The following is a 24769-nucleotide window of genomic DNA, read 5'->3' as shown; positions in this document are numbered from 1 at the left end:
GAGAAAAGGCTGGCCTTGAATTTCAGTAAGACCCAGAAGCTCTGTGCCTGGTATGACCCCACTGGATGCACTCCTCTAGAGTCGCCTCTGCGCACTGAACCCAGAGGCACTGCTATTGCTGGGAACAGACTCAGCCTCCCCTATGCCGCAAAGTTCTGGTCAATGAACAGCCCAAATACATGAAACTATGTAGACTTTCTCCCCAAAATAATGTCACTGAATGAACTTTTCTTCACTCAGATCATTGCCCTGGGGCAATCAGGGGGGGGGGGAATTAACCTCTCTAGTCATGAGGAGTGTCGTCTGTTGCCTTCCTTGCTGATACCAATGTGGAGAGGACACCAAAGTGTGCTGGCAAAACTCATAATAGATAAGTTATGCAAACTGACCTTTCTCCCTGTTATTCTTGACACAGGCTCATTCGTGGAAAATAGTTAATCTTTAAACGAGTTCAGGCCCCTTTGATTTATAGGCAGCGCTTGGGATGCCCATCCACTTCTTTGCAGAACCAAAGTAGCAGGAGCAGCAAACTCAACGAGGGCCGTCAGCTCCCAAATGGGCCTCTTTGGAGTGTTGCCCTTCTTGCTGGTCTCCTGCATCACCTTCTTGCTTATCCTTATCCGGAGGAGAGATGCCACAAAGGGCAAGCTGCCCCCAGGCCCCACCCCATTGCCTTTGCTGGGCAATTTGCTCCAGTTGGATGTTCGGAACATCATAACATCTTTTCAGAAGGTGAGTGTGGGTCTCTGCTGCCAGCAGGGCTAGGGGCTGCTATGTGAAGGAGGTGTCCCAGTGCCATTTGGAGTGGAAGCTACCCCTAGGCAGGATTTGTTACTGCAGAAAAAGAGGAAACTGCCTTATAGGGATTCAGACTATTGATCCATCTAGTCATGTTTTCTTCTGCTCTGCACTGTCCGGCAGTAGCTCTCCAGGGTTTTAGATGGCAGGGACTGGACCTGGGTCCTTCTGCATGCAAAGCACGTGGTCTTCCACCGAATCACACCCTTTCACGCTGTCGCTTTCCATCCAAGTATCAGGTGTGTTCTTTGTCTCTTGGCAGTTCCAGGAGCAGTATGGCTCAGTCTTCACTGTCTACATGGGCTCCCGGCCAATTGTGGTGCTGTGTGGTTATGGAACCATAAAGGAAGCACTCATAGATAATGCAGAAGCATTTGGAGGGAGAGGACTGATGATGGGTGTGGATGAAAGCATCAGGGATTATGGTAAGATTATCTATGAGTGATATTCTTGTAAAGAAGCTGGTAAAATGCGGTCTTGACTATGCTACCCCTCAGTGGATTTGTAACTGGCTGACTGACCGAACCCAAAGGGTGCTCATCAATGGTTCCTCTTCATCCTGGAGAAGAGTGACTAGTGGGGTGCCACAGGGTTCTGTCTTGGGCCTGGTCTTATTCAAAATCTTTATCAACAACTTGGATGATGGACTCAAGGGCATCCTGATCAAATTTGCAGATGACACCAAACTGGGAGGGGTGGCTAACACCCCAGAGGACAGGATCACACTTCAAAACGACCTTGACAGATTAGAGAACTGGGCCAAAACAAACCAGATGAATTTTAACAGGGAGAAATGTAAAGTGTTGCACTTGGACAAAAAAAATAAATGAGAAGCACAAGTACAAGATGGGTGACACCTGGCTTGAGAGCAGTACATGTGAAAAGGATTTAGGAGTCTTGGTTGACCACAAACTTGACATGAGCCAACAGTGTGACGTGGCAGCTAAAAAAGCCAATGCAATTCTGAGCTGTATCAATAGGAGTATAGCATCTAGATCAAGGGAAGTAATAGTTCCACTGTATTCTGCTCTGGTCAGACCTCACCTGGAGTACTGTGTCCAGTTCTGGGCACCACAGTTCAAGAAGGACACTGACAAACTGGAACGTGTTCAGAGGGCGGCAACCAAAATGGTCAAAGGCCTGGAAACGATGCCTTATGAGAAACGGCTAAGGGAGCTGGGCATGTTTAGCCTGGAGAAGAGGAGGTTAAGGGGTGATATGATAGCCATGTTCAAATATATAAAAGGATGTCACATAGAGGAGGGAGAAAGGTTGTTTTCTGCTGCTCCAGAGAAGCGGACACGGAGCAATGGATCCAAACTACAAGAAAGAAGATTCCACCTAAACGTTAGGAAGAACTTCCTGACAGTAAGAGCTGTCTGACAGTGGAATTTGCTGCCAAGGAGTGTGGTGGAGTCTCCTTCTTTGGAGGTCTTTAAGCAGAGGCTTGACAACCATGTCAGGAGTGCTCTGATGGTGTTTCCTGCTTGGCAGGGGGTTGGACTCGATGGCCCTTGTGGTCTCTTCCAACTCTATGATTCTATGATTCTAAGTGGCAGCTTGAAAATAGAGTGAATGAATGCAACTGAAAGCTGGGATGGGAGAAATTAATCTTGCAATATTAGAGGAAGGGCCATAGCTCAGTGTCAAGAGTACCTGCTCTGAATGCCGAATGTCCCAGCTACAGTCTCTGGCATTTACTTGAAACAATGGAGAGCAGGCGCCAGTCAGTATACTGAGCTGGGTGGACCACATGCCTGACTCGATAAAAGGCAGCTTTCTATGATCCCTGTCTTTTTCTTCTTATTTTTGAACATTATCCATGTAAACCCAATAATAAAATAGGACTTCATGAGTCAAACATATAAAAAGTAAATCAAACCAAGCCCAGCCCAGCCTGGGATTCTACATTCACAAGAAGCAACAATAAAGCAATTTATCTGGGTATTTGCGATGAGATAACATACAAGTGCAGAGTACCATCATAATAAATGAGAAAACAAGAGGTGTGGTGCACTTGATTTACAAGATATACCAAAACACGAACCTATAACTGAAGCCACCAGAGGGAGAAGCAGCACTGTGATTCTATAATTTAATATAGCTCAGGACTACTTTTAGCCTGGAAATTGCATTCCACTATAGGAAACTTTTCAGTGATGTGCATGACTGTGGTAAGTGGTCTGGAGCCAAGGTGTGGGGGGAAAGAAGAGGAAAAGGTTTGCATGGCCTTTTCCCTCCCTCCCTCCCTTCCTCCCTCCCTCCCTCCCTCCCTCCCTTCCTTCCTTCCTTCCTTCCTTTCGCCTTCTTTCTGCCACACACACCTCATCCTTCCCACTGTTCTAGTCTCAGTATTATCTGAGCTAGATGGACTAAGTGGTCTGACTCAGTATTCCTGCATTCCTGCATGGCAGGGGGTTGGACTAGAAGTTCATGGTGATCTCTTCCAACTCTAATAGTAATAATAAATAAAATAAATTTTATTTATATCCCGCCCTCCCCAGCCGAAGCTGGGCTCAGGGCGGCTAACAACAATCAAAATAGTCCAACATTCTAAAACTCTATCATTCCAAGGCATTTTTCCTATCTTCCTTTTCTAGGGATGGGGGAGAAATTTGACTCACTTTCGATTTTCTCACTTTCCAGTGTTCTCACTTTCCCCCATTTCACTCCTAGGAATGGCAAGGTCAACCAATTTGGCTTTTCTAGACTTCTCGTTTTTCCACTTCTCCACATTTTCACACCACTTTTCTTTAAAAACAGCAACAAACCTCTCCAAAATTCTCCAGTGTTTTAGTTCGGATTTCTCCTAGTAAGCACATTTTTGTGTGCCGTTGTGACTAATGTACACATTTTATCTTTGCAAGCAATCTCCCCCAATACAATGCATTTTGATGTTATTTTCACTGTTTCACGAATATATTTTAATGTCTGCTTTCCACTGTTTTTATAAATATTGGCTGGAGAACTGCACTGCAAGATTTGGACAAGTGCAAATTTTGAAGTGTGGCTGTGTTTCAGTTCTCCTATTGTTTTGCAAAGTATAAATGAGTGTGAATTAAATGTGAACCGAATCTAATTTTATGCCCGTCCCTATTTAATGTAGGTAAGCTGCTTCTTCTCTCTCCCTTCACAGCTTCCTCTTCCTCCCTGCCCTCATTCTCACTTTCTCTCTCTCCATCTTCCATTTCTTTCTTGTTGCCACTGGAAAGCCAAACTCTTGTTGGGATGGTTGGGAGGTCCCAAGAAGGAGAGCCATAGGCCTGGTGGTTGGTTCCTGCGGTCCAGAGGCCTGCTGCCCCGGAGCTGATTCAAGGGGGTGAAATTATACCACAAGTCTGCTTCCCCGCACCTCATGCCAACTGTCCCTCCATCTTTCTGTGTGGTGACTTCCATGCCAGGGCTTCCTCTATAACTGCTGCAACGCAGGGGGTTGGACTAGAGGACCCCTGGGGTCCCTTCCATGTCTACAATACTGTGATTCTATCCCACTTCATCTCTGAGAAACCAGAAAAACATTGCTTTTTCCACTGTTCTCTGTGTGGCCCTTCCATCTTCTTTTAGACCTGACTTGTAGTGAAGAAAATGTCCCCCCTGCCCCTGTGAGAACGGGATTGTTAAACTAGAGGGAGGTTCTGTGTGCCATTGTTTTCCGTGTAGCGCCTCCATCTTTTCTCCCCCAGTCTTCTGCCTTTTTTTGTGTGGCGTTTTTCTCCATTTCCAGGCGTGGTTTCCACCAACGGGGAACGGTGGAGGCAGCTGCGTCGCTTCTCCCTCACAACCCTGAGGAACTTTGGGATGGGGAAGAGATCCATCGAGGAGCGGATCCAGGAGGAGGCCCAGTTCCTGGTGGAAGCCCTGAGGAAAACGGAAGGTGAACGTTTCCCCTCGGAAGAGGCGCCGTGTGCTTTTTGACATTGTGGCAGCAGTAATAATAATAATAATAATAATAATAATAATAATAATAATAATTTATGATTTATACACCGCCCATCTGGCTGGGCTTCCCCAGCCACTCTGGGCGGCTTCCATAAAAACCAAAAATACATTAAAATATCACACGTTAAAAACTACCCTGAACAGGGCTGCCTTAAGATGTCTTCTGAATGTCAGGTAGTTGTTTATCTCTTTGACATCTGTTGGAAGGGCGTTCCACAGGGCGGGTGCCACCACCGAGAAGGCCCTCTGCCTGGTTCCCTGTAGCTTTGCTTCTCGCAATGAGGGAACCGCCAGAAGGCCCTCAGCGCTGGACCTGAGCGTCCGGGCAGAACGATGGGGGTGGAGACGCTCCTTCAGGTATACTGGACCGAGGCCGTTTAGGGCTTTAAAGGTCAGCACCAACACTTTGAATTGTGCTCAGAAACATACTGGGAGCCAATGTAGGTCTTTCAAGACAGTAGGCGAGGAAAACGATGTTGTAACTGAGGAACGGCCGCTCAACCTGCCAAAACACACGCCATGCTTTCCTCACAGTCATTCAGTCCCCTGTCAAATAAGTGGGTCCGGCTTTCCTCCTTTGCATCTGCCGCTTTGCCCACAGAGTTTGTCATCTGGTTTCAGGAGATGGCGTTAGTCCCCTAGGAAGATTGTGGCATATACAGTGGTACCTCGGGTTACATACGCTTCCGGTTACAGACTCCGCTAACCCAGAAATAATACCTCGGGTTAAGAACTTTGCTTCAGGATGAGAACAGAAAACACACAGTGGCAGCGGGAGGCCCCATTAGCTAAAGTGGTGCTTCAGGTTAAGAACAGTTTCAGGTTAAGAACGGACCTCCGGAACGAATTAAGTACTTAACCCGAGGTACCACTGTAAAGGATCTCCTTCCTCCTTGTGTTCCAGCCCAGATGTGCAAAAAAGGCTTTAATCACCACAGAGGGGTCCATTGTGGTGCCAGATTCTGTGGTTTTCTGAGCACCCGGCGCCTTCCCTCAGAAACTCAGCCAAATGAGTGGGGTATAAATAATAAATTATCATCATTATTATAAACCATGCGTAGGCAAAACAATTTGCTGACCCCTGTATAAACCTTGGGCTTGTCTGCCTCCGTTCCCTCTTCCTTCGACTTGAGGGGTGAGACATCTGGTGAGGAACCAGGATTGTTTCTGTGGAGAAATAAGACCCATTTTTCTTTCTCCTCAGACCAGACAAGGGATGTGAGCAAACTGAGGAGATACCAGGGAGCCATCCTCTAGTGGAGTCCTTTTCCCGCCTTTTTCCTCTCTCCCGCCATGAAGAGGCTAGATGAACGCCAGGCTCAAAATGGCTGCCTTTATGCCAGGAGCTGCCTCTTCCTTTCTCCCTTTTCTCTCTCCTCATGGCCTGGAGGGTGAGGGGAGCCTTTCCAAGGCCAGGGGCCTTTAGAGGGCCACAGGAGTTGCCTCAGGATTTTGTTTTTTTAAGGAGGATTCAAAAGGTTCTCCTGCCCTCCTGCCCCCCAGAGTAAGCCCTTCTGAACAGCTCGGCCCTCCAAAAGAAATCAATGACTAGACATGCCTCTGTAGCACCCTGCTTGTGATTAACGCTTAGCTGGAATGAAATATTCAATGCAGCAATAGAGAAATTAAAATAATAATTTATTTGTCAGACAAATAAATAAGAGACACAGTGGTATATGGTTACCAAAGCTCTGCCCCCTCCAGCCCTGATGGCCAGCACTTATATTTCCTCAGCCCAGCCCCCTTGCTCCTCCTTTGGCTGCCTCTGTCCAATCAGCCTGGTTGAAATTCCCATTGGCTGTTTGCTAGAACCAATCATAAAAGATACACCCATTTCCTATTACCTTTTATGGGAGACAAAGAGCTATGTTTCCTTCTATCTATAAATGGCAAACAAGTAGCCATATATCTTACATTTGCCTCAACAAGGCACCTTAATTACCAGATCACCTCTTGCCCTTCTTGCCCTATTGCCCTCCAAAACAGATGGCTAATGGTTTTAAATTTTTATCTTAAACAGAGGTCAGAGATCTTGGGTTCACATTCTCACACACCATCAAAGAAAGATCTCCTTCTTTGGAGGTCTTTAAGCAGAGGCTTGACAACCATATGTCAGGAGTGCTCTGATGGTGTTTCCTGCTTGGCAGGCGGTTGGACTCGATGGCCCTTGTGGTCTCTTCCAACTCTATGATTCTATGATTCTATGAAATAAGAATCTAACATAAGAATCTAACATTTCTTACTTTCTAAATCCTTTGCATAATTACATTTAAGCCAATATATTTCATACATAACATATATAGATTTTTAGAAGCAAAGGCCTTTTCAAAGTAAAAAGGAACTTAGTAAATTTACACCCCCCCTTCCTGGCCAGCTGCTTTTCCCATTAGCTCTTGCCCTTTAACCTTAGGAATATGTGGCTAAAGTCTCTAATGGGAGGCACATGGTATTATATTTTGTTAAACAATGAATCCTACTATTTACCAACTCTTAATTAGTGCTTTTGCAGCTTGATTGTATTCTGTAGGGTCAGTAACCTAGTAACCTTTGCTCTCAGCCTGTAATTCCCTTTTTACAACTTTGAGAATTTTGGCTCCTGCTATAAATAAATCAGGGGGCCTTTGTCCAGGAGGATAAACATCTGTCAAAGCCAGCTGGTCTTCTGCCTGGCATCAAAACATTTTTAAGCTCATTTTTAAAATACAGGCCTTGATCAGATGCCTCACCTCGTTCTGAAATAAATTAATCACTACACATGCCTCATTCTGAAATAAATCACTACACATGCCTCATTCTGAAATAAATTAATTACTACACACGCCTCACGAGTCCCTGAGGAATTTGGAAGGTTCCTCAGAGGATGGCTTGGAATTGCATTGCTGGGTGAAACTGCAAGATGGCCTTGTCCCTTTTCCTTATTTCCTTAGGCTTTTCCCTCAGCTATTGAAAAGGCATAGCTGCCTCTCTTTTACCACAACTTTCCAAGTCATTGTCTTAAGGATCTCTCGAAATTCACTATATAGAGTTTCATTTTCTGGGGCACAGTTTGCACATGAGGGTGGATATAACCCTCTGTGTTTTCTGCCTACGCCTTGACAGTTTAATATTAAATAAGAGTGTATTCTTTAAATGTCAAATGATCTTTCTTCTTTCTCTGCCCCTCTGGAAAGTTTTTAATAGAATTGAGGGGACTTTCTATATCTTGTCTAATTAAGAGGAAGGACAGCCCCCAAGCTTTATAGTATTCCACGGCATGGCAAGATCCTGCCCATGTGCAGAGGTTTATTTGGCTTCATCTAGCTGGAGAAGCATCGTTTGCATATTTCTGGATGCTGTTAAAACATTCAGGAGCTATTTTTAGCTAAATGCACCAGTGTCCATTGTTGTTGTTTAGTCGTTTAGTCGTGTCCGACTCTTCATGACCCCCTGGACCAGAGCACGCCAGGCACCTCTGTCCTCCACTGCCTCCCGCAGTTTGGTCAAACTCATGCTGGTAGCTTCGAGAACACTGTCCCACCATCTCATCCTCTGTCGTCCCCTTCTCCTTGTGCCCTCCATCTTTCCCAGCACCAGGGTCTTTTCCAGGGAGTCTTCTCTTCTCAGGAGGTGGCCAAAGTCTTGGAGCCTCAGCTTCAGGATCTGTCCTTCCAGTGAGCTCTCAGGGCTGATTTCCTTAAGGTTGGAGAGGTTTGATCTTCTTGCAGTCCATGGGACTCTCAAGAGTCTCCGCCAGCACCAGAATTCAAAAGCATCCATTCTTCGGCGATCATCTTTCTTTATGGTCCAGCTCTCACTTCCATACATCACTACTGGGGAAACCATGGCTTTCACTATACGGACCTTTGTTGGCAAGGTGATGTCTCTGCTTTTTAAGATGCTGTCTAGGTTTGCCATCACCTTTCTCCCAAGAAGCAGGTGTCTTTTAATTTCGTGACTGCTGTCACCATCTGCAGTGATCATGGAGCCCAAGAAAGTAAAATCTCTCACTGCCTCCATTTATTCCCCTTCTATTTGCCAGGAGGTGATGGGCCCAGTGACCATGATCTTTTTTTTATGTTGAGCTTCAGACCATATTTTGCACTCTCCTCTTTCACCCTCATTAAAAGGTTCTTTAATTCCTCCTCACTTTCTGCCATCCAGGTTGTGTTATCTGCATATCTGAGGTTGTTGATATTTCTTCCGGCAATCTTAATTCCGGCTTGGGATTTATCCAGCCCAGCCTTTCGCATTATGAATTCTGCATATAAGTTGAATAAGCAGGGAGACAAAATCCAGCCTTGTCGTACTCCTTTCCCAATTTTGAACCAATCAGTTGTTCCATATCCAGTTCTAACTGTAGCTTCTTGTCCCACATAGAGATTTCTCAGGAGACAGATGAGGTGATCAGACACTCCCATTTCTTTAAGAACTTGCCATAGTTTGCTGTGGTCGACGCAGTCAAAGGCGTTTGCATAGTCAATGAAGCAGAAGTAGATGTCTTTCTGGAACTCTCTAGCTTTCTCCATAATCCAGCGCATGTTTGCAATTTGGTCTCTGGTTCCTCTGCCCCTTCGAAACCCAGCTTGCACTTCTGGGAGTTCTCGGTCCACATACTGCTTAAGCCTGCCTTGTAGAATTTTAAGCATAACCTTGCTAGCGTGTGAAATGAGTGCAATTGTGCGGTAGTTGGAGCATTCTTTGGCACTGCCCTTCTTTGGGATTGGGATGTAGACTGATCTTCTCCAATCCTCTGGCCACTGCTGAGTTTTCCAAATTTGCTGGCATATTGAATGTAGCACCTTAACAGCATCATCGTTTAAAATTTTAAATAGTTCAGCTGGAATATCATCACTTCCACTGGCCTTGTTGTTAGCAGAGCTTTCTAAGGCCCATTTGACTTCACTCTCCAGGATGTCTGGCTCAAGGTCAGGAACCACACTACCTGGGGTACACGAGGCATCCATATCTTTCTGGTATAATTATTCTGTGTTTACTCCATGGACAAAAGCAACAGGCATATAAAAGTGTCCATTAGGTATATTCTTTTTCCTGAGGAAGGCAGCCCTGCTTAGGGAAATTTTTAATGTTGGATGTTTTATTGTGTTTTTAATATTTTTTTGGGAGCTGCCAGTGTGGCTGGAGAAACCCAGCCAAATGGGTGGGGTATAAGTAAATTATTACTATTACTATTACTCCTTTAAACCACAGGATGCATCCTGGCATCTTAGGTGATGTTGTCCCCATTTTCCACCTCCGCAGGGCACCCATTTGACCCGACCTTCTACCTCAGCCATGCCGTCTCCAATGTTATCTGCTTTGTGGTGTTTGGCCAGCGGTTCGAATATGAAGACAAACAGTTTGTCTTTTTACTTGATGTGATCAACAAATCCTTCCGTCTTGTGACTTCCGCACCATCGCAGGTAATGGAGGCACCTGCTCACCTGGGACAAGAGAATGCATCCATAGCCTCCCGTAACCTGGTTATTTCATGCCCTCCACTTTTAAAAAAATGGCTCATTTTTATTTGGGTGTGGGTTGGGAGGGCATAGTACAGGGCCTGGGCATTAAGGGGTCCAGACCATGGGGTGCAATACAGTGAGGAAGCTTAGACAGTTACGTCTGTTATTTTTCTTCAAAGATGAAGAATTTTTTCCCGGGCCTGATGCGGATCCTGCCTGGGCCTCATCAAGAAGGTCCCAAGTACATGAAGGAGTTAATAAACTTCATCTCTCAGAGGGTCGAGATCCACCGGGAATCCTTCGATCCAAATTGTCCCCGGGACTTCATTGACTGTTTCCTGGCCAAAATGGAGCAGGTACTTGTTGCGGGGAACCGTGTGTCTCCCAGTTATTGGAGGTTGACCTTCTCACCAGTCTTTGTTCTGCCATAAACGGCTCACCCAGACTTCATTTTGTGCTGCATTTCTAGGCACAGGTCCACACTTGAAAGCACCGTGTCTAAATGCTTCCCCCTTTTTCTTTTTGGCCCCTTTTTGGTTTCTCCATTACTCTTTGCCAATGAATCGGAGCAAACAGCAATCCATGGAAAAACCCAAACCGCCATTTGTTCTGGTCCGGCATCAGGGGCGGAGCAAGGGGTGTGCGGTGGGTGTGGACCGCCCTGGGTGTCACCACTGAGGGGGGTGAGAAAATGCTGGGCGGCACTCACCGCAGGGCCTGCAGTGCGCCCAAGCCACGCATCTCTCCTGGGAGAGATGTGGTAGCTTAGGTGCCCGCAGGCTCTGCGCTGCCCAAATGGTACGCCCACTCCTCCCCCTCCCCCAACTGTAGAGCAGCTGAGTGGGAGGAGGCAGACAGACTCTGGAGGCCCCTCGGTGTGCCCTGCCCCTATGGGCAGCTCATCCCGCCCCTGGGCACACCGCCCCAGGCACCTGAGCAGCTCCTGCACCAATGTCCAGCATTGAAAAGCGGGTTTTCCTGCTTTTCTTTTTCCTGGCCATGCCAGGAACACCCTGTTACTCCCAGCCAACCGAGGACCCCTGCCCCGGGCCACAGACAAGCTCTGCACTGGCCTGGTAATAATAATAATACAGTGGTACCTCTGGTTATGTACTTAATTCGTTCTGGAGGTCCTTTCTTAACCTGAAACGGTTTTTAACCTGAAGCACCACTTTAGCTAATGGGGCCTCCCGCTGCCGCTGCGCCGCTGGAGCATGATTTCTGTTCTCATCCAGAAGCAAAGTTCTTAAGCCGAGGGACTATTTCTGGGTTAGCGGAGTCTGTAACCTGAAGCGTCTGTAACCTAAGGTACCACTGTATTGTTCAACCACACTTTACAAAAGTTATAAAACTTACAAGGGATTAGAATAAAAATTCTATTGAGTCAGATATCTAAGGTGAGGGGGACTAGAAACAGCTGCCATAATATAGTGTAAAAATGAAAAATAGAAATTTACGGCCAAACACTTCTTGGTTCCTTACCAAGCCAATCTCAAAAGTAAAGGTAAAGGGACCCCTGACCATTAGGTCCAGTTGTGACCGACTCTGGGGTTGCGGCGCTCATCTCGCTTTATTGGCCAAGGGAGCCAGCGTACAGCTTCTGGGTCATGTGGCCAGCAGGACTAAGCCGCTTCTGGCGAACCAGAGCAGCGCACGGAAACACCGTTTACCTTCCTGCCAGAGCGGTCATGCAGAGATGTCTTCATTTTCATTAACTTGTATCCAGTCAATCTCATTCAGGGGAATGTATAAACCAAAATATTTCTATGTAATAGAGGTTGATAATATACAGCACAGTTGATCTTTCATAATTGATCTAAATATACGGAAAGCAAATCCTGCTGGCCATACACCAGCCTTCCATATAATCTTTGTGCAGGATTGCTGATTGGCTCCTGGTTGTATAACTTGCTCTCTTCTTCTCTCCTCTTCTTCCTCCCTGTGTCAGGAGAAAGGGAACCCAACTTCGGAATTCCATAATGAGAACTTGGCTGTTACGGTTCTTAACCTGTTCTTTGCAGGGACAGAGACAGTCAGCAGCACCCTCAGATACGGGCTTCTCATCCTCCTCCGATACCCAGAGATAGAAGGTGAAAAAACAAGACCAAATCTTCCTCGCTCAGTCTTGTTGCCCATCTTTTGGGCTGCCTTATGGGTTCCTTCCTTGCCAAATAAACCAGGACTCCCTTTTAGCTCTAGCCTATGAAAGTTCCACTGGGATGAAACCCGAACTTTAGCCTGCCCAGGTCCTTTCTTTGATCACCCTGGGGCCAGAACATCTATGGCAAGCACTCCTACTATTCTAGGGTTCACACTGGAACAGTGGTGGTTTGATGTGAAATTGCTGCTGGGAATAATCTGGAGTAGTTTTAGACCATTCGTAGCAGTTTCTTGAGATGATGGGGCAGGTTGTTGTCTTTTGCATGACCGGAAGGTAGCCGACTGTCCAGTGTTAAGAGAGTCACACCTGTTGCTCCATCCACTTTTGGCTTTGGTTCTATCCACCATTGTCATGTGGTCCCTGAAAGGTTCTACACAAAAGACTGCAGTCCATGGTTTCAAAAAGGTCTTCCTTACCCCCAGTCTAGCCCCTTCTTATCTGTTTTGACTGGCAGCTAGGCTCTCAGATGGAGATTGGTTCTTTCCATCAGCTTCTACATGAATCCTTTAATTGGAGATGCCAGAAAAATAACCTTCTGTGTGCAAACCTTGAGCTCCATTTTGATTTTACTTTCTACACTGCTCTGATCTAAAATATATCAGAATTGGAGAACAGCCTCTACCAAAGGCATCAGGGAACTTTGAAGAAGCACGAACTCAGAATGAAAGGGAGATACGTTTGGCAAATCCTCACCGTGATCAATTTGCCCCCATAAACCTATGTCCCTAATGTGGAAGGATGTGTGGATCCAGAATTGGCCTCCACAGTCACTTATGGACACACTGTTAAGACCATATTCATGGAAGACAATCTTAATCAGCCAAGAGTGATCACCAAGGAAAGAAAGGCTATCAAAAATCTTTCCTCCTCCTATAAATGTATATATCTAACCACTTCCCACCGCCTGGGTACCACAGTATATCATTTTAACCCTTCTCTCTTCTTTACAGCTAAGGTCCAAGAGGAGATTGACCGGGTCATTGGGAGGAACCGCAGCCCCTCCTTAGAGGACCGGAGTCAGATGCCCTTCACGGATGCTGTCATTCATGAGATCCAGCGCTTTGTAGACGTCTCCCCACTGGCGCCTCCTCATTCGGTGACCTGTGACACACATTTCCGGGGCTTCAGCATTCCCAAGGTGCGGTGAGCCATGTGGCCAACAGAAGCATTAGTGTCAGGTCCAAAATACTACCTGCAGTGTACAGATGCAGCTGTGTACATGTGTGTTTGCACCCCCCCCCTGTGAAAGAGTAGGAAGCTGCAGTGACCTAGATCAGGCATAGGCAAACTCCGGCCCTCCAAATGTTTGGGACTACAATTCCCATCATCCTTAGCTAATAGGACCAGTGGTCAGGAGTGATGGGAATTGTAGTCCCAAAAATTTGGAGGGCCGGAGTTTGCCTATGCCTGGCCTAGATGGTTGTGGTTCCTCTTTCCATCATTTACAGGAAGCAGAAGGTCACGTGCATCTGCGTAGTGCAGCAAACTCGAGGACTAATCAGTGAGGCAAGATGCCTGTGGTGCAAATCACGCCTAATGGACAGAAAAGCAGTCCCTCATCACTGTAGAAGGACTTTAGTATGGCAGCAAGCTCAGTCACACACAACATCCTGTTATAATTGTGCTGTCTTACCTTAAATAACCTGAGCCATCATCACTCCTGCATTTGAGGAGGTTTGAACTAACTACGTTTCTTATTGTATTATTAATGCAGAAAGTTCAAGAGGTTTAAGCTATAGGTGGGTCTGGCACAGGGCGAAAGGCCAAATGCAGGATAAAGAGGAAACAGAAGGCCCTGAACTGAATCAGTTGCAATTATTATTTATTTATTTTTTTATTTCTACTCCACCCATATGGCTGGGTTTCCCCAGCCACTCTGGGCGGCTTTCAACAGAACATTAAAAACATTCAAAACCTTCAAAGTCCATGCCGCCTTTGGTAGTGGCTACTCTCCAATTCTGATATATTTTATATATCAGCAACCATTGCTTTTGCGGTCTCTGTCTTTCCTCTTCAGGGAACCACAGTAGTGCCATTCCTGTCGTCCTCCCTGCATGACCCCCAGCACTTTGAGACACCGAGGAAGTTCAATCCTCGTCACTTCCTGGATGAAAGAGGGTCCTTCAGGAAGAATGAGGCCTCCCTCCCATTTTCAACAGGTATTGAACATCAGCCTCATGGTAGGGAGGGATGCATGGGAGTGTAGCACCCTGCTTGTGGTTAACGCTTAGTTGGAATGAAATATTCAACGCAGCAATAGAGAAATTAAAATAATAATTTATTTGTCAGGCAAATAAATGAGAGGCACAGTGGTATATGGTTACCAAGCTCTGGCCTGGGCTCCTGCCATTATGGCCAGCACTTATATTCCCTCAGCCCAGCCTCCTTGCTCCTCCTTTGGCTGCCTCTGTCCAATCAGCCTGGTTGAAATTCCCATTGGCTGTTTGCTAGAACCAATCCTAAAAGATACACCCATTTCCTATTGCCTTTTATGGGAAACAAAAAGCTATATATTCTTCTATCTATAAATGACAAATAAGTAGTCATATATCTTACATTTGTCTCAACAAGAAACCTTAATTACCAGCTCACCTCTTGCCCTCCTTGCCCTATTGCCCTCCAAAACAGATGGTTAATAGTTTTAAATTTTTATCTTAAACAGATGTCAGAGATCTTGGGTTCACATTCTCATGCATCATCAATGAAAGACCTCCTTTTTGGAGGTCTTTAAACAAAGGCCTGACAATCATATGTCAGGAGTGCTCGATGGCATTTCCTGTCTGGCAGGGGGCTGGGCTCGTTTGCCCCTCTGGTCTCCTACAGCTATAAGACTCTATGAAATAAAAATTTAACATTTCTTTCTTTCTAGATCCTTTGCATAATTACATTTAAGCCAATATATTTCATACATTTATCATAGATAGCTTTTTAGAAGAATAAACCTTCTCAAAGTAAAAAGGAAGGAACAGTTTACAGCCTCAAAATAAAATAGGAAAAAGCCTCTTCTTCTGTTTACACTCCCCTTCTCCAGCCAGTTGCTTTCTCCATTTGCTCTTTAACCTTAGGAAGATATGGCTCAAGTTTAATGGGAGGCACATGGTTTTATTTTACTATTTACTAACTCTTAATTACCGTATTTTTCGCACCATAGGACGCACCGGACAATAGGACGCACCTTGTTTTAGAGGGGGGAGAACAAGGGAAAAAAATTCTTCTGCTCTCTGCCCAGAGCCCCTTCAGCGAAGCGGCAGGAAGCACTGCGCAGAGAGTGGGAGAATTTTCCCCCTTTTGTTATCCCGCTCTAAAACAAGGTGCCATTTAAGGTGCATTCAGGCGACTACCTTGGAAGCCTGGAGAGCGAGAGGGGTCGGTGCGCACCGACCCTTCTCACTCTCCAGGCTTCAGGTTCCTTTCGACCTGCTCTTTGGGGCTGGCGGGGGAAGCCCACCACCAGCCCCAAAGAGCAGGTCAGGGAGCAGCGGCCATAGGCGCGCATCACCTCTCCAGCCGGGGGAGGGTCGCGGGGGGCTGCTTTAGCCCCGTGCGTGCTCTCCCGGCTGGAGAGGTGACGCGCGCCTATGGAGGCTCCTGCCATAGGCGCGCGTCACCTCTCCAGCCGGGAGAGGGTCGCGGGGGGCTGCTTTAGCCCCGTGCGTGCTCTCCCGGCTGGAGAGGTGACGCGCGCCTATGGAGGCTCCTGCCATAGGCGCGCGTCACCTCTCCAGCTGGGAGAGGGTCGCGGGGGGCTGCTGTAGCCCCGTGCGTGCTCTCCCGGCTGGAGAGGTGACGCGCGCCTATGGCAGGAGCCTCCATAGGCGCGTGTCACCACTCCAGCTGGGAGAGCGCGCGCGGGGCTAAAGCAGCCCCCCGCGACCATCTCCCGGCTGGAGACGCGGGGCTGGGGCGGGGGAAGCCCGAGCTTCCCCCTCCCCCAGAACGGGACCCAGAGCCATGCCGAAGCTGCGCGCAGCTTTGGCATCGCCCTGGGAGCTTGCGGGGCTGGGGGAGGAGGAAGCCCTCCGCCAGCCTCCAAACCATGTCGGGAGACAGCGGGAGGGCGCGCTGCGCCTCTCCCGCTGTCTCCCGAGTTTGCAGGGCTGGCGACGGGGAGGAGCAGGCTCCCCCCCCCGCCAGCCTTCTAGCCAAGTCGGGGGACAGCGGGAAGGGCGCGCTACGCCTCTCCCGCTGTCTCCTGAGTTTGCGGGGCTGGCGATGGGGAGGAGCAGGCTTCTCCCCCCCGCCAGCCTTCTAGCCAAGTCGGGAGACAGCGGGAACGGCGCGCTGCGCCTCTCCCGCTGTCTCCCGTGTTTGCGGAGCTGGTGACGGGGAGGAGCAGGCTTCTCCCCCCGCCAGCCTTCTAACCAAGTCGGGGGACAGCGGGATGGCGGCGTTCCGCCTCCCCGCTGTCCCCCGAGCTTGTGGGGCTAGCGGTGGGGCTCTCCTGAAGCCTGGAGAGCGAGAGGGGTCGGTGCGCACCGACCCCTCTCGCTCTCCAGCTTCAGCGAAAGCCTGCATTCGCACCATAGGACGCACACACATTTCCCCTTCATTTTTGGAGGGGAAAAAGTGTGTCCTATGGTGCGAAAAATACGGTATGTTTTTTCTCAGCTTTTTTATATTCTGTAATATGTAGGGTCAGTGTAACCTTTGCTCTCAGCCTGTAATTCCCTTTTTACGACTTTGAGAATTGTTTTCTGCTATAAATCAGGGGGCCCCCTTGTCCAGGAGGATAAACATCTTGCCAAAGTACTTAGGCAGCTGGTCTTCTGCCTGGCATAAAACATTTGAAAATCTTTAAGCTCATTTTAAAATACAGACCCTGATCAAAATATAAGCCTTGATAAAAATGCAGGCTATGATTAGATGCCTCAGAAGGGCTGGCTCGGCTAAACCTTAGAAGCAATTAAGGATCGGAAGGAGGAAAGAAAGAGTGAGAAGGGCAAGGATGTCCAGTTAATTAATAGGAAAATAAGTCTTGGATTGGGATGTGGGTGGCGCTGTGGGTTAAACCACAGAGCCTAGGACTTGCCGATCAGAAGGTCAGCGTTCAAATCCCCGCGACGGGGTGAGCTCCCGTTGCTCGGTCCCTGCTCCTGCCAACCTAGCATTTTGAAAGCATGAAGGTCAAGTAGATAAATAAGTACCGCTCCGGCGGGAAGGTAAACGGCGTTTCCGTGCGCTGCTCTGGTTCACCAGAAGCGACTTAGTCCTGCTGGCCACATGACCCGGAAGCTGTATGCCGGCTCCTTCAGCCAATAAAGCGAGATGAGCACCACAACCCCAGAGTCGGTCACGACTGGACCTAATGGTCAGGGGTCCCTTTACCTTACCTTACCTTTAAGTCTTGGATGGGCATTGTGTTAGTGTAGCAGGAATCTTTGCCAATAAAGTAGACATGGGTTCTTCCGAGAAAAGCCTTTATTTGCCGCAGCAGGCTTTTCATGGGATCTTTTCCCAAAAGCAAAAAGCCCCAACTCCAACCAGAGCTGGGTATTTATAGTATTGAACAAACAAGTCACGTGTATAATATGTGTGCATGTCCAAAGGAAGGTTATAAACTGCTACATAAGCAAAAGCTGAAGTCCCAATAATCCCACCCCCACCACTACATGAGGATTTAGAAGCAAGTTTCAAGATTAGACCCAGACTCTCACTTTCTCAATCCATTTCTCAGAGACTGCTGTCTTTTGCAAAGTCTAGGAACACGTCAACCTTGCTGTAAATAACTCTCCACGTTGTGTGTGTGTGTGTGTGTGTGTGTGTGTGTTCTAAAGCAGACTCTAGGTGTGAGGCTGCTCAGTCCCCCAGCTCGTCGGGCAGAGCCCGCGGGTGCCTGCAGAATAAAGGAAGGAGCCCAGCCACCAAAGTTGTAGACCAAAGTTTATTGCGCAACAGGTTCAAAAAGGAATTTTGAACCCCAAGGATGGGGTGGCAATGACTTTTAAAATTTCCCCACCAAATCCCAGAATACAGTTCATACAGCATCATTGATACTGTTGTAAATAAAAAATATGCCCTTTTCCCTTATGGGGTATCCAAGAGCCCATATAGAGTCCTTACATAGGTTCCCTATTGGTAGGAGAAAATAACAGAGGCCAACCAGAGAATATTGAGCTAGTAAGCTTGATCTTTATTGATCTGTTGCAACAGGGTGCTCCCCTCACACGCAGGAAAGGAGGAGGACCCAGAAAAATGATGTGCAAGGCCTTATAAAGACTTCTGAAATTGCCACCCTGTAGATCAAGACCGGTGACGCAGGTGGCGCTGTGGGTTAAAGCCTCAGCGCCTAGGGCTTGCCTATCGAAAGGTCGGCGGTTCGAATACCTGCGGCGGGGTGCGCTCCCGTCGTTCAGTCCCAGCGCCTGCCAACCTAGCAGTTCGAAAGCACCCCCGGGTGCAAGTAGATAAATAGGGACCGCTTACTAGCGGGAAGGTAAACGGCGTTTCCGTGTGCGGCTCTGGCTCGCCAGATGCAGCTTTGTCACGCTGGCCACGTGACCCGGAAGTGTCTCCGGACAGCGCTGGCCCTCGGCCTCTTGAGTGAGATGGGCGCACAACCCTAGAGTCTGACAAGACTGGCCCGTACGGGCAGGGGTACCTTTACCTTTACCTTTAGATCAAGACCACCCCCAGAAACATTATGCATGCATCACAGAAGGGGTGTAACCTAAGACCACCCCTCAAGATACATCCCACCTACATCACAGAAATTTAAATGTTGTTTTTCTCTTGTCCTTGTTTATCTCCTGTCTGGCAGGTTACTTGATTGGATTTCCTGGGGAGCCTGGCCATTCTTTTGTAGTGGTAAAATACTTATTTCCTGGGCCAGGTCACAGGCTCAAACCTTAATCATATCTTAAATGTGTCCTTAAGACAGGATTTGTGAGGAAAGAGACAATGGGGAGACTTTTCCAGTTTGACCTTGCAGAGAAAACATTTGGTCAGTTTAGGAATCAAAATGGTTCCAGGTTGGATGTGCAGTTATGAACATTGCCATATATCTAAGACCATAAAATTCCTATCACAATATATCATTGCTACATCACTGACATGTCACAAAAGGGGAGGGGTAGACAGGGGTTACACTAGTTTCACCTTGGCAAACATGTCCAGACAAGTCCTTGGTACAAGATTAGCATAAGCAGACATGTCCGGGCAAGACTCAGGTATAAGATGAGCCTAGGCAAACACCTCTGAAGTCCCACCACCCAAAGTACAATAGAAGTTCCTTTGCATGTCTGGGCCCCTTGGCAAGTCTGGTGATGGGATTAGGCTTTCCTTGGCCAACGACCTGGGGTAGGAGGTGTGTATACATTTTCCTCACACTTGAGGAAGTGGCAGGGAAAAGAGTCATTTTTCCAAGGGCAAAATAGTGTTGAAATGGAGGAAACTGGCAAAGGAGTTGATTTTATATGATTGTTAAAGCTAGGTAACTTCCCTGAGCTGTCAAGTTGAAAGGATACATTTATGCATAATATTTGTAACATTTAACAACTTTAAAGATGTGCCCCCCCTGTAATTTCCATAACACTGCTCACAAAGAACCGCTGGCATAGCCAGGGACCACTGGGGCATCTAAATCTCACCGTGTTCTGTTACATGGTTAGTATGCATGTTGGGGACCCACATTACATGTAGCTATTTGCACCATATAGCAACCAATGTCCCAGCTGTGAGCTGCATCTCTGATTCACCTGTTAGCTGTATTCCTGCCCCAATGGGGCAGCCTGCAAAATCATCAGTTTCATAAGGCAACAGATTACCATAACTCCTCTATTAGAAACACACTCAAGGAGTTACAGGGACACAAACTATCACATTTATTGTGGCCCTCTGGGCCACCACCACATTTGGAGGAATAATGCTTTAAAATTAATATTATTACAGGTTACATACGCTTCAGGTTACAGACCCCGCTAACCCAGAAATAGTACCTCGGGTTAAGAACTTTGCTTCAGGGTGAGAACAGAAATCGTGCTCCGGCGGCACAGTGGCAGTGGGAGGCCCCATTAGCTAAAGTGGTGCTTCAGGTTAAGAACAGTTTCAGGTTAAGAACGGACCTCTGGAACGAGTTAAGTACTTAACCTGAGGTACCACTGTATTATAATTACCAGGCCAGTGCAGAGCTTGTCTGTGGCCCAGGGCAGGGGTTCTTCATCAGCTGGGAGTAACAGGGTGTTCCTGGCATGGCAGCGTAAGTCTAGCAGGGCCCCTGGCCAGCTTATCATTCGGAAGCCCAGGGCAAGTGTCCCCAGCTGCCCCTCCCACCCTTTGCAGGGGCCTGATTATTATTATTATTAAATTTGTATACTGCCTGAAATATACTCGGAGTTGAGAGTGGATTTCATGCTCTTTATTCAGCTCATAGTGGTGAGGAGGAATGCCAGTTCCCCCAGAATGTCTGCTTTATATACATTATTTACACAATGGGCCCCACGTGATTGGCTAATTCTGGGATTCTCCTGTAGGCCCATCAGGTTGCGGATTCACTTCCAGCTGGAGCTGGATTGGGTGACTCTTGTGGACCAATCAGACTGCTGCATTCTGGACCCTATTGTTCTAGGACCAATCAGATCCTTTTGGATCCTATTCAACTCAGCACATAACACTGCCCTTCACCCGAAGATCATAGGGCAGTTCACAACATAAAAAATACAAAATGAAAACACAAAATACATAATAAAAGCCTATTTTTTGTTTCTCCAGGGAAAAGGGTCTGCCTTGGCGAAGGTTTGGCCCGTATGGAGCTCTTCCTATTCCTCACAACGGTGTTGCAAAACTTCCACCTAAAATCCCTCCAAGAGAGGGAGGAAATAGACATTTCAGCGGATGTGCGAGGCAGTTCAAAGCTTCCCCGGCCTTATAATCTTTGCGTGGTTCCACGGTAAATGGTCCCTGCTGCATGAGCGTGAGATATTTGGGGGATATAGGTGCCTCTTCTATCTCTCTGATTGGGAGATAATATTAACACAATGAAGGTTCGTGGCTGAAAAACAGCTTTGAAAATCACTGTGACTAAAGTGTGTTATGTGTAAATCTCAATATAAAAGGAGTCTTCCTTGCTTGCGCTTCTTCTGTTCTTGATTTTTCTCATGGTAGAAAAAGAAAAGAGTATTAACCGGGAGAAGAAAGCAACAAATAGGTGAGGTGGCTCACTTAATATTTTATACTGTGGGAGAAATGCAGAATGTCTTAAGAGGAGAATTTAAGATCTTTAAAGAAGATATATGTGAGTATACAAACACATTGGAGGAAGTGCCTGGGATATGCAGGGTTGTGTATGTGTCAGTTTAGTCTAAACATCTTCTCTCTGTCTCTGAATGGAAGATAACACAGTACAGACACTGAGAGATTTTACTTTCTTAGCCTCCATGATCACTGCAGATGGTGACAGCAGTCACGAAATTAAAAGACGCCTGCTCCTTGGGAGAAAAGCAATGACAAATCTAGACAGCATCTTAAAAAGTAGAGACATCACCTTGCCAATAAAGGTCCGTATAGTTAAAGCAATGGTTTTCCCAGTAGTGATGTATGGAAATGAGAGCTGGACCATAAAGAAGGCTGATCGCCGAAGAATGGATGCTTTGGAATTATGGTGCTGGAGGAGACTCTTGAGAGTCCCATGGACTGCAAGAAGATCAAACCTCTCCATTCTGAAGGAAATCAGCCCTGAGTGCTCACTGGAAGGACAGATTGTGAAGCTGAGGCTCCAATACTTTGGCCACCTCATGAGAAGAAAAGACTCCCTGGAAAAGATCCTGATGTTGGGAAAGATGGAGGGCACAAGGAGAAGGGGACGACGGAGGACAAGATGGTTGGACAGTGTTCTCGAAGCTACAAACATGAGTCTGACCAAACTGTGTAAGGCTGTGGAAGACAGAAGTGCCTGGCGTGCTCTGGTCCAGGGGGTCACGAAGAGTCGGACACGACTGAACAACAACTGTTAAGTTGTGGGTGAACATATCAGACGACACAGCAATTCTTCAAACAGCTCTTGTTTATTCACAGGCCAGAACTGAACTGAACTGAAGGGTTCAGCCAGCCTGCTTACATAGAGCTCCAGTACAAAACAACTGTAACAACGTTCTGTAACTATCCAATCACTGAACGTCACTTTCAATCCCTTATTTGCATATGTGGACCTCAGTGAAAACTATCTACAGTATCCCCCTGCTGGCCCAGGGTGAGAACTTCTGTACATAACACATACCTTGGCTGTGAGTCCTGGAAGACCTGTTCGCTGCCTTGCAGGGTTTTCCCCACCTCCTTGGGAGGGCAAGACCCTGACTGACTCCAGCTCCAAGAGCTGTGGCTGCTGAGGAGGCCAGAGGCCACCAGCCATGAACCACCCCATAAAATGCAGTAATCTAACCTAGAAGATAACAGAGCATAGGCAGCAGAAGTTGGCTGAAGCCTTGTTTTTCTGCAATAGGTGGAGATGGAATGAAAATTGGGGTCTCACCCTGACACAGGGCTCGTCCACACTTCTGTTTTCCCATGTTTTCTAGGCATGGGTCTGAGAGGTTTTTGGTTTCCCTCACGGCTTTCCCTGGGAACCCCCCCCCCCCGCTTACCGCTGTAACATAACAAACATCAACCAGGTTTTCTGCATTGCATCCATTGCATTTTTCAACAAAGACTTTGCTGAAAAAGCACAGGAAGGCAACAGGGAAAAGCCAGAGGAATTTGCTGGATTTAGATGTCACCGCTGATGAATTACTGTTTTCTCAGTCAAACTATCAAGTTAGCAGAATAAACATTGAAGCAGACTGTTTGTTGGAAGCCCAGTTACAGATAGGTAGCCGTGTTGGTCTGCCATAGTCAAAACAAAAAAATTTCCTTCAAGTAGCACCTTAAAGACCAACTAAGTTAGTTCTTGGTATGAGCTTTTCGTGTGCATGTGTCTCTGAAGAAGTGTGCATGCACACGAAAGCTCATACCAAGAACTAACTTAGTTGGTCTTTAAGGTGCCACTTGAAGGAATTTTTTTTGTTGGAAGCCCAGTCATTGTAAGTTGGGTGGGGTGAGAAGGTACATAAGGAAAGTCTTCAGAAGCTAAGCCTGGACATATCTCCTTTTAATTGATTCCAGCCCACCATCTACTGCTCCCTTCCTGAATTCCACACACCCCTCCCCTTCATGTCCTTTTTGCTGCTTTCGCTCATTCCACACATTCATTTCATTTATTCATATTTATTTAGGATTCCACACCCAGCAGAACCAGTACTCTCATTTTAACTCAAGAAAATCACCATTTTATAGTTCAAATCGGGGAAAATAAATACAGTAAATGGACAGAAGTACGAAGAGTCACAAAATGTCTAGGAGTACCGTATGTGTATCCCTGCATACCACCAGGAAAGCACTGCTCAGAAGTAAGCCTCATTGAATTAAATGGAACTTTCTTCCAACTTATTCAAAGAGAACATTAGCAAAGAAATAGTCCCACCCATTTACCTGGAAGTAAACCCTGTGGGAAATTGTGGGATTTAACTTCTGAGCCAAGGGCATAGCTGTCAACTTTTCCCTTTTCTTGCGAGGAATCCTATTCGGAATAAGGGAATTTCCCTTAAAAAAGGGAAAACGTTGACAGCTATGCCCAAGGGTGTTTGGAAACCAGACTGCAAGACTGTAATCTGACAGGCTAACAATTCCAGTTGCACCTCTGAAATCAGTATGTCTTTCTGTTGGGTAACCACCCGGCGTCCTCCCTTAGAAGAAAGACTTTAAAAAACCCACGATTCAAGCCTAAACTCCACAACCAGATTTTGCTTCTCTTAGGAGAACTTGCTTGTTTTATTCTGCACGGATTGCGGAAATGCTGGTGCTTTGTACACGACAATTCCTGTGCACCTTTTACTCAGAAGCAAGCCCATCAGCGCTCCTTGCCTCCCTCGTAAACGGGGCTTGGCAGCTGAGATAGTCCCACAACCCAAAACACCTGCTCTATAAGCGCAGGGTTCCTCCAAGGATCGCAACAGGGTCAAGCGCACGTGAAGCGCCTGGAAGACGCGTAATGATGCAGAAATAAGCCCCATTGCAATCTAGGGACTTGGGGAGCTGCAGCGTCTGGCAGGAGGGTCTTACTCGAGAGTAAGTCCCGTTGGTGTCATTGGAGGCTGATGCAGAAATCATAGGCAGTAACACGGCCATTCCACTAAATCATTTCCAGCTGCCGACACAGCAGAGCAAGGCGGCTCTCCCTTTCCTGCCTGATTTTGCCCCCTTCTTCATTCGCTACACCTGTGCAGGTGTTAGGAGGAATGCGATTGGAGGAGAGGTGAGGGCGGGGTCGGAGTCCTCTGACGTTTCAAGGCTCCTTGTTTGCTATAAAAGGCTGTGCAGGGAGCAGAGTTCTCCATTCGCTTTGCGCGGGGGAGACGAAAGGGAGGGAGGATGTGTGGAATTGCGTTTGCTAGGTAACAAAATAGCT

At 47.1% G+C, this 24769-nt stretch overlaps 1 protein-coding gene and 1 long non-coding RNA gene across 2 annotated transcripts; one reads left to right on the top strand and one right to left on the bottom strand.

Annotated features, from left to right (window-relative positions):
* The first annotated feature begins 291 nt into the window (after positions 1-291).
* Positions 292-21398, top strand: LOC309376050 (cytochrome P450 2G1-like). The gene is made up of 9 exons (XM_081922203.1): positions 292-732; positions 1061-1223; positions 4523-4672; positions 9976-10136; positions 10355-10531; positions 12124-12265; positions 13287-13474; positions 14354-14495; positions 21043-21398. Exons 1-9 carry the CDS (start codon positions 556-558, stop codon positions 21222-21224), a joined length of 1482 nt encoding a protein of 493 aa, XP_081778329.1. The 5' UTR covers positions 292-555; the 3' UTR covers positions 21225-21398.
* On the bottom strand, positions 2661-4516 carry LOC309376264. The gene is made up of 2 exons (XR_014171132.1): positions 3349-4516; positions 2661-3239 (listed from the first exon to the last, which is right to left on the bottom strand). It is a non-coding gene; the product is annotated as an uncharacterized lncRNA (long non-coding RNA).
* Positions 21399-24769: the final 3371 nt, after the last annotated feature.

The sequence above is a fragment of the Podarcis melisellensis genome (genome assembly GCF_964234715.1).
Source record: "Podarcis melisellensis genome assembly, chromosome: 8".
Taxonomy (NCBI): domain Eukaryota; kingdom Metazoa; phylum Chordata; class Lepidosauria; order Squamata; family Lacertidae; genus Podarcis; species Podarcis melisellensis.
Note: the sequence above shows the minus strand (reverse complement) of the source record. Positions and strands in the feature narration are given on the sequence as shown.